Genomic DNA, 15875 nt, shown 5'->3' on the forward strand with positions numbered 1-15875 from the left:
GAAAGTTATTCAACAAGACAAAGAATATAAAAATGAGAAAATGTTGCTGATAAGGAAGCTGTTACACCCCCAAAATAGAGTAAGAAAGCATCCCTTCTGGATGCAGCTAGAAACAAAGGTTTTTCCTTGTGCAGATGTAGGTGCAAGATTATAGGCAGTCACCTGATTTTAAACTCATTTGTTAAAAGCAAAGCCCACCGAGTTTATGGTTTTGATTTCCAAGTAAATGTTGGAGTCCTTGGTTCTTATGCTGCACAATCCTGACCTGAAATGTGTGGAACTGAATAGAAGCCAATGCAGCTAGCCCTGCTCCCCACACTGGGAGCACCACCAGCCCTAAAAGCACTATCCGGAAGTGGGTTCATTGGTATCAGCGGTTCTTAATCCCAAGCAGTATGTGAAGGGTCAGGGTGCCAGTCACTGTACGTTTTGCCATCTGTGACTTCTAAGGGCCAAGGGAAAGGACCGTCAATCGTACACAGGAAAAGTCCTGGTACAGCTATGAAGTGGGTTACTGACTCCAGGAAGACTGAATGAACAATAAGCTCACAAGGACTGAAAGCATCAAGAGCTTGCATTTCACTGAATTATAACATACTTATATTTCAGTGTTAACTAAACAGTAAGACCTGCTAGTTTCAAAGTTGCTTATGACCAACCTAAATTTTGGAAATCAGAGGAAAGTTGATTCCTAAGAATGAAGCCTATTTCTGAACTGACACACATGCGTTTGCCCTCTAAACAATGCAGCAAGACATTTTATATAACTACCTTAATGCTATTTCAACACTGACATCTTCATTTTTATTATGAACCGTTTACAAGATGGCTTTTCCTCTATTTCCTGTTTCCTTTCCCTCTATAGGTTTTGATTTTGAGTCACTACAGGTTCAGATCTTGTTGTATTTCCTTGTCACCTCAGAACAAAAGTGCTTATTATCTAATTTTTTCACTATTATATTTCCAGTGGCAAATATCTCCTAGGAAATTCAGAAACGTCAACATATTGATGATATTTTACACTCTGGTCAATCTATGAATTGCTCCATAAGCAGAAGAAGCTTTAAATGTTTATAAGAATATACCAGAAAACCACCAAAGTTTGACAGTACCCATAAGCAGCAATTACGGAATGAGAGAAAGCTTTTTATTATAAAGAATGGAAAATTATAAATAAATACATTGTGCGAGTTAGTAATAAAATACCTTCCAATCAAAGGAAATTATTAGACACGGTTTACTGGTGCAAGGAGCATCAGGGGCATGCTGACATTTCCCCACTGAACTTACAGTCTGATTGCAACTTATTATGGTAACCACGTTAAATTCCACCTTTTTGTTTGTTCTGATTGCAAAGAACATAAGCAGCTGCCATACGGGCTGACGGGATTTTACCTCTGATGCACTATTTGACTATGACACAATCGCTTCCAAAATCCAAGACACAAATTGCTATAGCAATGGCTTGCTCTTTAACAAAATGGTTTTTTCCCCCAAATCCTATCACTTTAAAAAGATGGCTATGTAAAGATTTAGAAAAACCTCTGCCCTCTGCCACAGATCTGTTCTATAAGGATAGGGTCAGCATTTACGTAAACAGGAGTGGTTCCATTGACTTCAACAAGACAATACCAGCATCAGTGGGTGCCTAAGATAACCCTAAAACTTTTATTTTAAGGCTTTGGAAATCACTCATTGGATAAAATAAGAGAATAATACACAAGCACTGTAACGGTCATGTCACCTCTATCTTTAATTAAGCAGCTGCTAACATTTTACTATTGAACTAACAAATTATCTTCCTAAGAGGCACTGGGCTTCTAAAAAGAGCACAACTGTTTAACTGTTGTGTAGTTTGAAGAACTTTTCACCAGTGTAGTTAAAGAAGTCCCAGTACAATGTCCAGAGCAAATCACGCAGATAGCAATTTTAATCTCTCAGTCTGGGTAAAAGCATTTTTTGAAAGGAAGGAACAATAAAAGTAAACGGAAAAGAGAAACTACGGGGGTGTTTCAGTTGACGTTCTTCATCTGCAATAATGCCAGTCCACTGTTTTTCTAGAGCTCACCGTGTTCCTCAGGCTTTTTGCAAAGACCTGAATGAAAAAGCACAAAGTTGTGAATCATTAAAAGATTCTGTCATTCCAATCTATTACAACTATACAACTTTTCAATTTATTTATGTTCCACAATCTCTCGACTATGCAAATGCAGGAAAGCTGCAGTCTTTATGCCCACTTACTTGGTAATAAACCCCATTGAGATCAATGGGACTAGCCTTTTCGTACACATTGAGGATCACATTGTAAATAATTTAGCATGGTCAGAACTGTGTAAAATGTGTTCTGTTTCGACATATTTTGAACCAATGAGATAGTAAGAATCTATAGGCAGCATGGAAGTATTTTATCATTACTTGATAACAAACCTTCCTCCCTCTCTCCCTTGGCTGTTCTAGCACGGCTTTTTAAAACAGAGTGACTCCACAGAGCTAATTTTAAGAATGGTTAGTCTGAACGCCATTATACTTTTGTTATGTGGTACGTCACGAATCAAAGGGCTTCTGAGGGAACAGCTTTCTTGAACTTCAAGCTTTGTGCAAAGCGCAGGCTCAAATTTGATAAGAGGGTCTCCAATTTGAAGTGGTTGTTTTCTTGCGTATGAGCTATGCAGACTTGTCTCCTTCTTTCTTCTTCTGCAGAAATGTTTTTAGGGACTTGATGTACACATCGGAAAGGCACACCAGTCTTAGTAAACAGAGAACCTTCTAGGCATAAGGCATATCAGATGTTGGCGCTGTTGTCAACTTTCTCTAGCAATTGACAAAATTAACTAAACATTATGGCTGCAGTCCTTATTTCTTATTCTTTTCCCATTGGAATCCTTTAAACTTTCTTCTGCATAAACATAGTTCAAGTTGGGCTATAAGCCTATATTCGGATAAGACAAATGGCCCAAGTTTGAGCTGATCTTCTATTCAGTAACAGAAGCAGCATTTCAGGTATTCTAGTTAACCAGTTTTAAGTTACTGTGCCATAAAGTTTTGTTTCCTGTTAAGCCTTTCCTTTCAAGAGTTCAAAATAAACATCTGAAAATTATATTAAAATTAGCTAGTTGCTAATTTAAAAGAAAACAAAACTGCTTATTATGGACTAGATGCTGTATTGGGATTTCCCAAGTATTGCTGGTGTGCTTGTCCCTGCACAGCTTGAGTTTACAGAAGCCATTGTAGAAAAGGACTACCATAAACACTTGGCTTATTTACTAAGATATTTCAAATATATTTTTCTTTCAGGTGGTGAGGAAGAATAGATAATTATGAAACTATGTAAGGTTTCATTTTAAAAATCCATCTATGAAGCAAATACATCTTTATTTTCAAATCCCAGATAATGTTATTTCATTACTGTAGAAATGTTCACATAATTCATGTATTTAAAAAGTTCTGTATTATGTAGAATCCTGTTGTACTGCTTTGAGCTTGGGAAATCATCCTGAAGAGCAATTCTCACAGAGGACTAGTCACCTGGAAAACATCAACTTTTAAAGCTCTGCTGTTAGAGGAATAATAGATGTGTCAGAGTGAGGTAGAGAGTAGGGTAATGTGGAAGTAGAAGCCTTTATAGCAGACTAGAAATATTTTTCTACCATTGCTCAATTCAAAAATGCATGAATGGTTTTTGCTTAAGCTTCCTACATACATAAATAAATTCACCTTTGGGATGAGAATGGAAAATTTCAGCCAAAGAGAATAATTTTGCAGAGTTATGAGCATGTGAAGATGATTAGTACAATAGAAGTCTGTATGTTACTGCAATAATAACTTTGGGAGGCAAGAGGAAGGTACCGCAGTGTATTATATTCCAATGGTAAACTGACTGACAGAAGCCAATTCGTTAAGTTAGAATTGCACTGGCCATTTTCCTAATTGTTGTAAGCAACATAATCATTATGGCACCCTGTAAAGGGTCAGCTAGAAACCACCGAGATGACAAAATTTGTCATTCACGTAAATCAGTGCCCCTTACCGTAGCCACCTTCCCCAGGTCTTTTAGATCAACAGTGTGGGTACATCAGAGTAGAATAGCTCATTCTTAAAATGCCCCAACACATCCACAATATCAATGATCCTATAAGAATCCTCAACTTTGAATTAATAGCTGTAGAAAATAGAAAAGCAGTTCCCGATTTTTTAAGCAACAGGGAAGGTGGGGAGGAGGTGGAGAGAAAACTGAGAAAAAAAAGTATAAATGTGTCCCATCCTTTTTCAGTCCTTGCCTGTGAAATGTGTAGTAAAGAGATTTTGAGTAAGATCAAAGAACACTTTTGACAGCCATCTGATCCAAGGTTGCCTGTATCCACCCGTTTCATCCTTGTAACATACTTCCCTGAAGTTTTTTGGCTCTTTACAGTGAACACAAGTGTCATGTAAACAGGGGTGGCAACATCAGAATATCATTTCTAGTTAAGGTTCCTTCATGTGACACACTGGGAGCACCAATGCAACATATTCTTAGGGGGTCCATGCAACTTCCCCAAGTCTGTCTTAGGAAAAGACCATGACCCTGTATCTTCCCTCTCATACAACGGATGAGGCATGCAGCTAATTAATTCCAGTGCAAGTTGTCTTCCTATGGGTCATCCCACATTTTTCATACTCCCCAAATCCTGCTTTGTAAAAACACTCCAAAAATATCCTTGCCCTGACTATTTGCATTTTGCTTTCCCGTGAAATTCACAGCCCCACAATTAGCTTCTTGCCGTAGGCCAAGCTTTTTTTTATGACGATTTGGCTGAAAACTTCCAGTGTTTGCCAAGGTACACACACATTTACAACAGTATCCTGAGGATCTCCCAATCCAAACTGTGTAGACGGAAATGTTTTCCAACATTAAAATAAGTTTATAACAAAGCTATAGTAATATATACAAGTAAATTAGAAATGTACAAAGTAGGCAAGGTCTCATCATGTTTCACATTTAGCCCTTTCTACGCAAAGCTCCTGCATAGCGATTTCTGCAGAACTTCACTTTTCCTGCCAGTTTGGAGTCTCTTTGTGGCACCAGTTAAGTAGAGATGCTTGATTTTCTAAACCTAAGCAGTTTTATCTCACTCCATTGATGATGTTGAGAATCTGAAGCTATTTGAGCACTGTATGCTATGTTTTTCTTTTCCAATACTACATCTCTTTCTAGGCATCAATTAGAACGTCCTTTTAATGTTAACCATCTTTTTCTCCTCTCGATAAAAAACAGATAGGCATATATTGTGCCTGGTTATTTTCCTCTCTCCCTTTCATTTCTGGAGTTTTGCTTTAGATGTCTGCCATCTTTGTAATCCTGTGAGATTTTACAAGGTTAGACACAACGATTGCTGTATCCTGTCGGTCTGTTTTCTACTAAACACTGTCCAAGCAAAAAATACTTGGAATTACTACTACTACTATTATTATACAAAATACTTATGATAGTTACTCAGTTATGCAAAAAAAAGAAAAAGAAAAAAGGGGGGGGGTTGTTTCTGTAGCTGAGGCAGAGGCCTACCTTTCCTCTTAGTACTAGTAGAATTTTGCCACAAACTTAAACAAGGTTTCTTTGACGATCCATTGATTTCAGCAGAATTTACGTCCAAGTAAGCATGCTTAGAATCGCAATCTATCTCCACAATTCTAAATACGCTTACTTGAAAATAAGTCCCATTGATTGAGATGGAAGTTAACACAAGTTCTTAGGAGGCAGTTGATTTCTTGGAGAATCCTTAAAGAAAACTGAAATGCCCGTCTCTTAACATGGTTACACACTTGTACAGACATGAAAATTTAACTAAGGAAACTATTACAACTGAAACTAGTTAGGACATTTACCAAAGGTGAGTAATACCTAGAGGCCTGATCCCATGTACATCTCCTTGTTGGAAGTAGATCCTAACAATTCAATAGGGCTGCAACCTGTATAAACGTGCCCAGCCTACAGCCAAAGGAACCAGTTGTGGCATGAGCTTTCATAAGCAGGAGTTTACTTTGCCAGATGCTCCGGGAAAGAGGATTCATGACACTGGTCTTTAGCATAAACATGCAACTTTCAGCATACTTTGGCTTCTGTGTGACAGCAGACTTGCCTTACCCTACAGCTACAGGCAGGCCTGGGAGTCATATCGACATGTTGGAGGAAATCTACTCATAACAGTTCATCTGCTTCTTCTCGTTCCGTAATGTCCTTTTTCTCTCCATATTGCTTGAGGAGAGGGAGTTTGAAACTAAAATACAGATCATGGCAGCTGCGTACAGAGTTTTGAAAACCATCTTGTCTGATTGAGTTTTCTAATCGAATAAGAAGTAAGACAATCGATAGGATGATCAAGAGATTGAAAGCTATAATTTTAAATATTTTTTCTGTGTGAATTGTAGTAAGGACTTTTTAATGGGTTAAAAATGGATTTTCTTACACCTATGAAGCTTTCCTGAATTATAGCAGCATTTGTCACATACTACTGGTATCTCTTATACCTGCAAATAATATTAGACTATTAGAACCTTAAAAATCTAAGTTAGTGTTAAAAGTACTGATTATTAAATCAACATTTGCAAGCATACCCAGTCACTCATTTTTCATTTTTAGGATAAGTCTTTATCCAGAACTGATAGTCTGCAATCCTAAGTGTGTTTACTCAGAAGTAAGCTCCATTTTGGTCAATGGGGTTGCTTCCAGGTAACTGTACATAGGCTTGCAGTTTAAGCTGATTTAGAATTGGCAAGACAAGCATGAATTCCTTCTTGCTGTTAGATACTAATGCATAAAACGAGAGCCAAAGTGGGTGCATGACAAAATGACTGGATTTTTTTCTTAGGGGAACTATTTCATCGCATCATTCTTTTTTCAGATAGAAATTTTAAAGTATAATGATAGAGAACAATCACCAGCAAAGCTTCACAAGCTGTTATTGAATCATAAATCAACCTTTACACTACTTGGGAAACAGCAGCATGGCACAGTGCTTGCTTGTTCACAAGCTCAGTTTTCTTCCAGAGATCGCAAAATAGAATAACTACTTTCATTAAAAGCCAAGGCTGTTTTCGCCATTGGATTCAACGGGTCAGGATGGCAGATTCCGAGCTTTGTCCACAAGGTGTATTTTATCAATTAATACGTGATGATTAGTTTATAAAATTATTCTACAGAAATAGTTCTGGACATAAGCAGACAGATACACACACAGACTCGGACGGACACATACATAAACACAGCAAAATTTGGCTGGCGGTTGTAACACTTAAAGAAAATATGTAGCAAATGCGCATGGGGTTTCAAAAAATGGTGGGCATGTTAGAATTGGTGACAGAATTTAAGAGCGGATGTTACATCTATTTAAAGGAGCCAACTTTCCATCCCCACTCCATGGCAGTGCAGCGTCAATGCTTCTTCGGTCTACAGAACATTTTTTCGAAAGTGCTTTTGCTGCACCCAAGCAATTCAACTGGGTTGAGAGCGGGGGGGGGGGGGGGGGAAGAGTTGCTGTAGAGAGAGAGCACATGTTACATCAGACACAGTACCTGATTTTTCAATGCACAGCTTGTCAGCCAGAAAGTCTGCCTCCTGGGCGATAAGTCGGAATATTTCATCTTCATACTGTTCTATGATAGTTTCGCACTGAAAGGGGGGAAAACAGTTGCTTTCTAGCAAGGAACTAAACAAGACTGTTTACACAAATCAGCAAAGGTGTGCAGCATCAAGAAGCCTATTTGGGATTGTCTGCTCAGGCAGCATCTTGAGCAATTGTTCAGCTTTCTCCCCTTAATAATTAACAATATACTGCGATTACAATATATGCTAATTCAGCTTCCATTTTTCAAAAAAGAGACACTACCCCTTCCATTGTGAGCTGTTTTTAAAAGATCCCCCTTTTAAGATTGTGCACGCTTCTGCTTAATGAAGGCCATTTTCATGACAATATTATTGGCTGGAATTATTTGAAACAAATGATAGCTCCTGTATATTTGCCGTGCCATTTATAGCTGTGTGTGTGTGTGTGTGTGTGTGTGTGTGTGTGTGTTTTCACACACGCATGCACATACACACACATGTAAGAACATATACATCTTTCACTGATGGACAGAGTTTTGCTAGTTTTCCTTTTTCCCAAAATGCCAAACACAACCAATGACTTCAGATGTTTTAAGCCACAGGTGCTTCCCTTGTAAAATCTTTTGGGTGGCAGTCAGTAAAGCTTTGCTCGGCCATTTTGTCCACGAGTTATGGGTGCAAGTTTCTGCATCCAAACTCCAAAGTGGATCACACCAATGGAGGAAATGGCCCTAAGATGCTTTTAGAAATAGCAACAAAAACAGTTTTATTCAGGAGCCCAAAACTACCTCAAATGGTATCCGTTTTTGCCCAGCTTCGAATCTTAGGGGGAAATTGGGGGGGTACAATACAATACAAGAGGTTCAGTTTTGGCATTTAAATTAGACACTAAAGATCTTGAAACGCAAAAATAGCCTTTAACATCTTACGAAAGGGAAAACCAGTGCAACTAGGTCACTAAGTATATTACTGATTTTACTAACAGGCTTGATGATGCTTTAAATAGGCTAAATTACATTTGAACCCTAGACCTAAATATATTAGTACTTAGAAGTAAATGTTTTGGAAACAACAGGGTTTGCTTTTACTAAACAGGTTTTGAATTCTGTTGTAAATCTCTCACCAGCTGTTCTTCCTTTTGATTTATATACTTAAACAAAGAAATAGTGAGTATTCCTTTAAGTGTAATGATGACAGACGTATAAAAAATATCTGTTTGTTCATGAAGGCACAAACTGATGCTAGGCCGTTTCGAGGCTCTTCCCTTTTGCTTCAATGGGCTCTAGGCCCCTGTTCTAGCTCGGCTTCTGTAAACACTTTCAGAAGGCCCAATGCAAGGGAGAGAGGGATACCTCTCCTTTATCCTTCTGAAAAATAACAAATATATATGGCATTTCCTGTCAATGTAGTTAACCTGACACCATCCTTGTCCACCACTTACAAAAGACAGCTTTAAAGCTATTTCCTTGGTCCCTATTCGTAGCACTGAAAAAATAATTGCCAGTAAAGCGATGGAATTTACTGTTGTTTTAAAAAGGTATTTATGAGAACAATAGCACAGAAACTGAGCGTTAACAGCATCTGCTGGTCAACTTAGGCTGCAATCCAATATGTACTTACCTGGAAGTAAGTCCTGTTGAAGCCAAAAGGACTGGCATCTGACTACTAGAAATTCGTAGGATTGCACTGTAAAATGTCATATTGCCGAAAACTGAGTTCTGGTATGCCATGGTGTTCTACCTCCTGTAAACCATGCCATGCCATTTATTATTAAAGACAAACTAGTGCAGAGCCTGCTAAACATAGTAATATCATAAAAGCTATGCGTTTATGCTCAAGTGATTTAATGCCAAACATTATGCTAATGGCAATTCATCCTGAAATGTCACCTATTTATTATGTTGTCTTACCGCATATTTCAAGGGCTTATAAGCATCAGAATAAAAAAAGTATTTTTTATATAATGGATAGATTTCATCATCCTTCCTGGGAGCATATCTCTTGAATATCTTTTTCTTAGTAACCGGGTCATCTTGAAGTTGATAATCATTCATCCGATCACATATGTTTTCCAAAATGTCTGTTAAGAAGGTCTCCGATTTAGCAAACGGAATCTAAAAAAAAATGAGAAAAATGTAAGATAGACACACATACCTATATAAGATGCACACACATATTTAAATTTTCAAATGCCACAAAAGCAGAATACTGCAGGCATATATAAGCACAGGATTCCTGACACTGATCAAGAAAACAAATTCATGCTACCAGATCTCCATAGCTGCTTAATTGTTGGCCCATATTATATAACATACATAATTAGAAATTTCAGCAGAATCTAAAATGACATCTGGAAAAATTGCAGATCTAAGGCTCCCACAAAAACAGGCTTTTTGTGCCATTGCAAGTGTTCCGATTATTAAGCACATTCTGCTATGGAAACAAGAGAGAAATAAAGAGAAGAGACGCCTATTTCCAGTCAACATTTTCTCAAGGCGACCTCGAAAGATTTCTTGTTAGGAGTCAGCTTGGTTTCTTCAACTGGAGCGGAGTTTCTGGAAAGTCTCTCTGCCTCCCCCCAGCCCCCTCACCCGGCTCTTCACTTGGTTTGTCTTTCTCGCAGTTCGTCAACTCAGATGCAGCTGCTTAATGCCTCCCAGGGGTTTGCGCAAAGAAAATAATCGCTTACACAATTTAACTTCTCCCAGGTTCTACTATTTCAAGCTTTATTCACAGACAGCTGGTCCATGTCTTTGCCCATCCCTCTTCTTTCGGAATTAAGGAAGAATTTGCAGGAAGCATTTAGCTGCTACCTACACGCCTAGCGAGGGTCTGAACAGCCAGTGCTCCCAGGGGTCAAAGAGCACCCCTCGCCCTTGGAAACAGGGACAAAAAACTTCTCTCCCGTCTAGACAGGTCAAGGTGCAAGATGCGCCTATCCCTGTTGCTTCTTCCGGAAGGGGGCGTGAATTGCAGCCAAGTGCACAGTAAACAACGGGGCTGCATCCTTGGCCCCTTGGAAGCGCCCCTCCACCCTCCGCTGATCAAAGTAGGAAGTTATCATGACAACCATAGTCAAAGGGGCTGAATCACAAATGAACTCAATTTCTGCAATGTTGATATATCCAGGCTCCATTGTCTCTTTTCAGACGCAGTATGAACCCTTCCGGTCGCAATGATTACATTACAGAAGCACTTTCATATGTGCGCGCCATTTGCACAAAGGGGTGCCTTGCTTCACTACCATCTGGCTACAAATCAGATAAATAAAGGCAGGAGAATTAAAATTAAAGCTTGGAGTCCCTTCCCTCCCCCTCCCCCTGTACGCTTGACACCCCACCTCCTGCGCTTCTTAAGCTAGGCCCTCTCTTATGCGACTTTTCTTCCTCTAATCTCATTCTCTCTTCGGATGTGGAATCTGAACTTTATGGAAACTGGGAAAACCAAAAAGGGGAAGCCTCACACCTTAGGACAGGGGAAATGTAGATAATTTAGGTTTGGGGTTTTGTTTTTCAGATGTTGGATGCAGATTTCAGGCACCACAGTGCAGGCCAAATTATAAATGAAATGGGTCTTCATGTATGTACATGGAAATTCTATTTCTCTGCCTACACACACAGCATAGCATACTTCTGAAAAGATGAAGGGGAAATACACCGTCTGGTGCCACTTCCTCACCCATTATGACATGGGGTTAAGAAGCCACATATCCTGGCCTTATTTGGAAGTCAGTTCCCTTGATCTCGGGGAAACTGACTTTCTTAGGCTTAGTTCAAGTTGGACAAAATACAAGGCGATATTCACATGTTTGTTTGTTTTTCTGAAAACTTTGCATCTTTTAGGGAAAAAAAGTATCTTCGTTCTTCAGCATAAAATTTAAGTCTCAGACTTAGGGACTCAGTTGAAAAGGCACATGATACAGAAATATAATGAATGTTAAAGTTCAGGGAGATGGAACACAGCTTGACTGTACCATCTTGTCACGGTCGTGGTTGCAGACTGACAGAGAGGTAAGCGGAGCGCGTTGATTTCAGTGCTTCAGCATGCTTAACTGCATGTTCAATTATTGGTATAACATACTTAACGTTAATAAGAGCAATCCTAGACACACTTTCCTGGGAGTAAATCTATTTGCGTTCAATGGGACTTACTTCTGAGTAGATATACATAGGATTACACTGCATATGAACTTCAGTATGTTTAAACAGAAATGGGGGACAATTAATTATGATAGGCAGTCATTTAAAATTAGGTACTAGTTGATCATGAGAAGTCTTAATAACAAACAAACACCTTGTTATGTTTTCATAACAGCGGGTTGGCTATTTTGTTAAGCTTTGGTGGGAAAAAAGTCATTTTGGAGGTTACTCCTCTGTTTTCTGGTTGCTTATATCTAATCAATAAAAGACACTGGGGTATCCAAAATACATCTTATGTAAGGAGTCAGTATGACAACCCTTCATGAACTGCTTTGGGCCAAAGAGACAAAGTGGAACCTCAGAACATATGAAAGGCGGCAATTCAACACAAGCACAAGCATTTTATGTCCCGTTAACCTCAGTGCCTATTAAGCAAGCTTTTACACACAGCCTGTGATGTACATGTTTAATAAACTCAAAAGTTTTCCTGGTCAGATATGTGCAAAACCATTGTGTATACAAATATAACAACCTCTGACTGGTGTCTAATACATTTAGCAGATGTTATACAGTAGATTATGAAGCCATCTGCAGGAGAGTTGATTCATATCCCAGCTAGGCTATGCCTATCCAAGTAGGTTTTAAAAACAAAGAAAGGATTGTTTTCACATATACTTGAATAATTTCATATTAAGCAACTTATAAAAAATATGGCCAACACAGTAGTTGATCATTATTGCAAATACTTATTTTTCTAAAACCACTTTCTTTCTCACTTCTTTTTTGAAATAATCAGAGTTGAACTCAGTACATGTCTTCAGAGGAGCATCCTTCCCCCCTAGAACTCTTGGGAGTTTAATTCTCCTTTTTTCACATAGCCTTGACTTGCAGAATTGTACACAAACCAACGTACACACATGTACTCATACACACACACTGCACATAGCCTATGTTGTTCTTCTTACACAAATGAAATGTACAGTGGCACATGAATTCATTTCCGCTGGATCTCTTGGCTTTCCATGTTTTAACGGAAAGTAACTGGAAGTTGCATTTAAACTAATGCATACTCTTGATGGTGATCTATCACAACCGCCATCGATGCAATATCTCTTCTCCAAAAGTTATGTATACTTTTAATAATAAAAGAGAGGGAAGTATTTGGACAAGTGGCAGAAAATTGAAAGCCTTTCTTTAGAGACGCTGAAGATTTTGAATGGTACTTGTCAATAAAGCTACTGCTATTGTAGTCAGACCGGAGATGTGGGCCTCCACCCCGAAAAAGCTGTCTCAGAGATAGCAACCTCATTAAAATATGAATAACAAGTCAGCCATCATTGTAAAGAGAGAAAGGCGTCTTACTCTGCATCAAACTTTAACTATCATTTTAAAAAACGGCAACAGATCAAGATGATTCCCCACAAAACTCTGTTTCCCTCCCTTAATTTTTAGTGTATGTGCAATTTTAGCACTGGATGGATTCCTTGGAGCATTTTCAAATTCACAGTTCTGCTAATCATTCAAAGCATGTCTGACAGTTTAAAAAAGTAAGTTCATCTTCCCAGTAATTCAAAATGCTAAAAGAGGAAAGGAGGGGGCCAGTTAATATCTGTACGCACAAGTCCTGTGCGCACATAGAGACAAATCAGTTCCAGAATATTTTAGCCAATTTTAAGCCCCATGATGGAGAATTCATTACAGGCTACAGAGATGACACCTTCATAACAGTCAATTACAAGGAACCTCATGAGCCAGTTCATTACTATGTCTCTGCTAATCTTGTTGTAAATTTCTGCCGTGATAGAGACCAGAACCAGCCAAGAATGCAATTGGGTTGTGGACATGGGAGAAGAAAAATAAAAATGTAACTGCTGCAGATGGACATCTTCCAAAATCCTGAGTGCCAATCAAATCTTTTTTGAGCAGCATTTTCCATATAAGTGGGAGCCTTTCCCCTACGCACTCCTTCTTCCTCCCCTGTCCATGATGCCGTGCGCGTGAATTATGCACGCAGCCATGTATACACATGTGCAGCCACCCATGTACAGGAGGATGCCTGTAGAACTTGCTGCATGGCAATGGCGTGGATCGGGACCGTTGCTGAGCATTTGGAAACAAGTGTGTGTTTTTAAGTGTTTCATGCAGTTCAATAAGCTTTGTAATGGGCAAAAGTATTCCAATCGTTTCTGATATTTATTAAGAGTCAATATTTAAAAGTGAAAACAGAGAGGGGCTCCTCACCCCCCACTCCCTTGCTCTAGGCGAGAACAGGAGAAACATGAATGCAGAGCTACTCAAAAGCTGATGGGATATATAATTAGCTATTATGTTAATTGAATCCGCTGTGAGTTTGTTGTATGAGATTTCTTCATATAATATGCAAATGATCTCCAAGGTTTAGTTTTATTAGACAATATAATTAGAAATCCTTTTAAAAGAGAGAATTCTAATGAGGCATAATAAAGGTTGGAAAAATATGTTTGCTGTGTGGGGCTACCACCTGGGCTTGCTTAATTAAAAAAAAGTGTGTGAGAGAGACTTTTTTCCAACAGGGAAAAAAAATCAAAGAAAGTTTACAGCATTTACTGTTACACTTCAGAAAGAGAAGTGTACTACAAAGATGTGTGGTGGAGTGCGGAATGTTACTTTAGTTTGACCTGAAAATCCAGGTTTTCCTTGGTTTTGGCTTGGTTCCTCCTGTTTTTGCCTGGTTGGTTGCTCAAACATAAATCTGAAAACAAACTAAAATTAAAGTTCTCACATGCACAATTACAGCCAGATGTGCAGAGACAAACATTAGAGATGGAAATTCACAGAGAAAGCCCCATCGTTATCATAATTATTAAGAGACGTGATCCAAGCCAAGGAAGATACTTCAGCTTTGTGCTGTAACTAATCAGCGTAACTTCATTTACAGTAACGAATGCTGACATTCTAACATCTGGAATTAAAAGCCTTCCTTGAAAGTAAAGACATTCATGCCCTGTTATTCTAGGGCTGCCTGTATATGCGACAGTTGCATTTCATTTCATGGGAGACCACCACCAAAGCCAGTCCTGAGCCTTGCCTGCCTTTGCCCATTTTTAGCATTTCTGAACGCTTGCTTACCACATCAGGGGTTTCCACGGGAAAAGGAGTCAAAACAGCCAGCATTTAATTCTAGGCTTACTTAGCCAGCGGCAGCAACGAGCTGTGACATAGCATGGTTATTACAATAAAGTTATGGTATCAATAAACAGTAGAAGACTGTTCCTCCTTTTCTTTTTACTTGCCATCCTCTGAAGGGATCTACACAGGACAAGCCCCCCTCCGCCCCTCCCCCAGTATCTGGGGACATGCTGCTTGAGGATCTACTGCCCTGTTTATGGGCTGCAATCTGGACTGAGAAAGGTGAATGCAGTGTTTGGATTTCAGCATGCAATGGAATGGTTGCAAGCCAACAGAAAAGTAATAGAAAGGAGCAGCAATTTTCTAGTGAAACTGCCATGCCCATCTCCCAAGACAAGATACCTTCTTTGATTTTGGAATGAGGCTTGATCTTTTGTAGCCTAGGGCATTTCTGTTGGTGTATCTTTTTGGTTCTAGACTGTGGGCTGAACAAACAAAAGGTTAACCTAACTCTCCAGCCCAACAGTGCACTTGTTTATTCAGAAGCATCCGTCACTGCCTGCAGCAGAAATTACGTAAATAGAGATGCTTTATATTAAAGGAGGGTCTGGAGCTCAGTGGAGCGCATACATTCTCTGCAGAAGGTCCTGGGTTCAGTTCCTGCCATCTGCACTGAAAAGGACCGTGTACTGTGAAAGACCCCGGGAACCACAAACACCCTCGCCAGGCCGATTGTCAGTACTGCTGGGTGATATGGACAATAGGTTGACCTGGTCTAAAGTGGCTTCCTGTGCTTCAGATTACAGTCTTAAGGATGTGAATCAAATGGATGCAGAATACATAAAGCCCCAAGCTGTTTCAAAACCACAGGCATTCAAAAATAGGTACAATCTAAACAATCTTTTAAAAGGATTCTGGCATTGGCTTATTTGAGTAACTAAAGATGTTCAAAGCAAGAAACATCGTCTTTGAATGCACGTAACTGAAACTTTCTAGGAAAGAAACAAAAGATAATATTACTGTGCTATAAAGCCGAGGTGCAGAACTTC

At 39.1% G+C, this 15875-nt stretch overlaps 1 protein-coding gene across 2 annotated transcripts in view; it reads right to left on the bottom strand.

The window, feature by feature from the left end:
• Positions 1–2057: 2057 nt before the first annotated feature.
• Positions 2058–15875, bottom strand: part of CNPY1 (canopy FGF signaling regulator 1) — a 43835-nt gene continuing 30017 nt past the window's right edge. Inside the window, exons 3-5 of one of the 2 annotated variants that reach the window (XM_044425245.1) lie at positions 9490–9693; positions 7549–7645; positions 2058–2095 (exon numbers count right to left, since the gene is read on the bottom strand). In XM_044425245.1, the coding sequence (XP_044281180.1) occupies positions 2058–2095; positions 7549–7645; positions 9490–9693 (339 nt within the window). Of the gene's footprint in view, positions 2096–7468; positions 7646–9489; positions 9694–15875 lie in introns of those variants that run through there. The other variant, XM_044425244.1, reaches the window with a different exon arrangement.

This window comes from Varanus komodoensis, unplaced genomic scaffold, assembly GCF_004798865.1.
Source record: "Varanus komodoensis strain SLA01 unplaced genomic scaffold, ASM479886v1 scaffold15, whole genome shotgun sequence".
Lineage (NCBI taxonomy): Eukaryota > Metazoa > Chordata > Lepidosauria > Squamata > Varanidae > Varanus > Varanus komodoensis.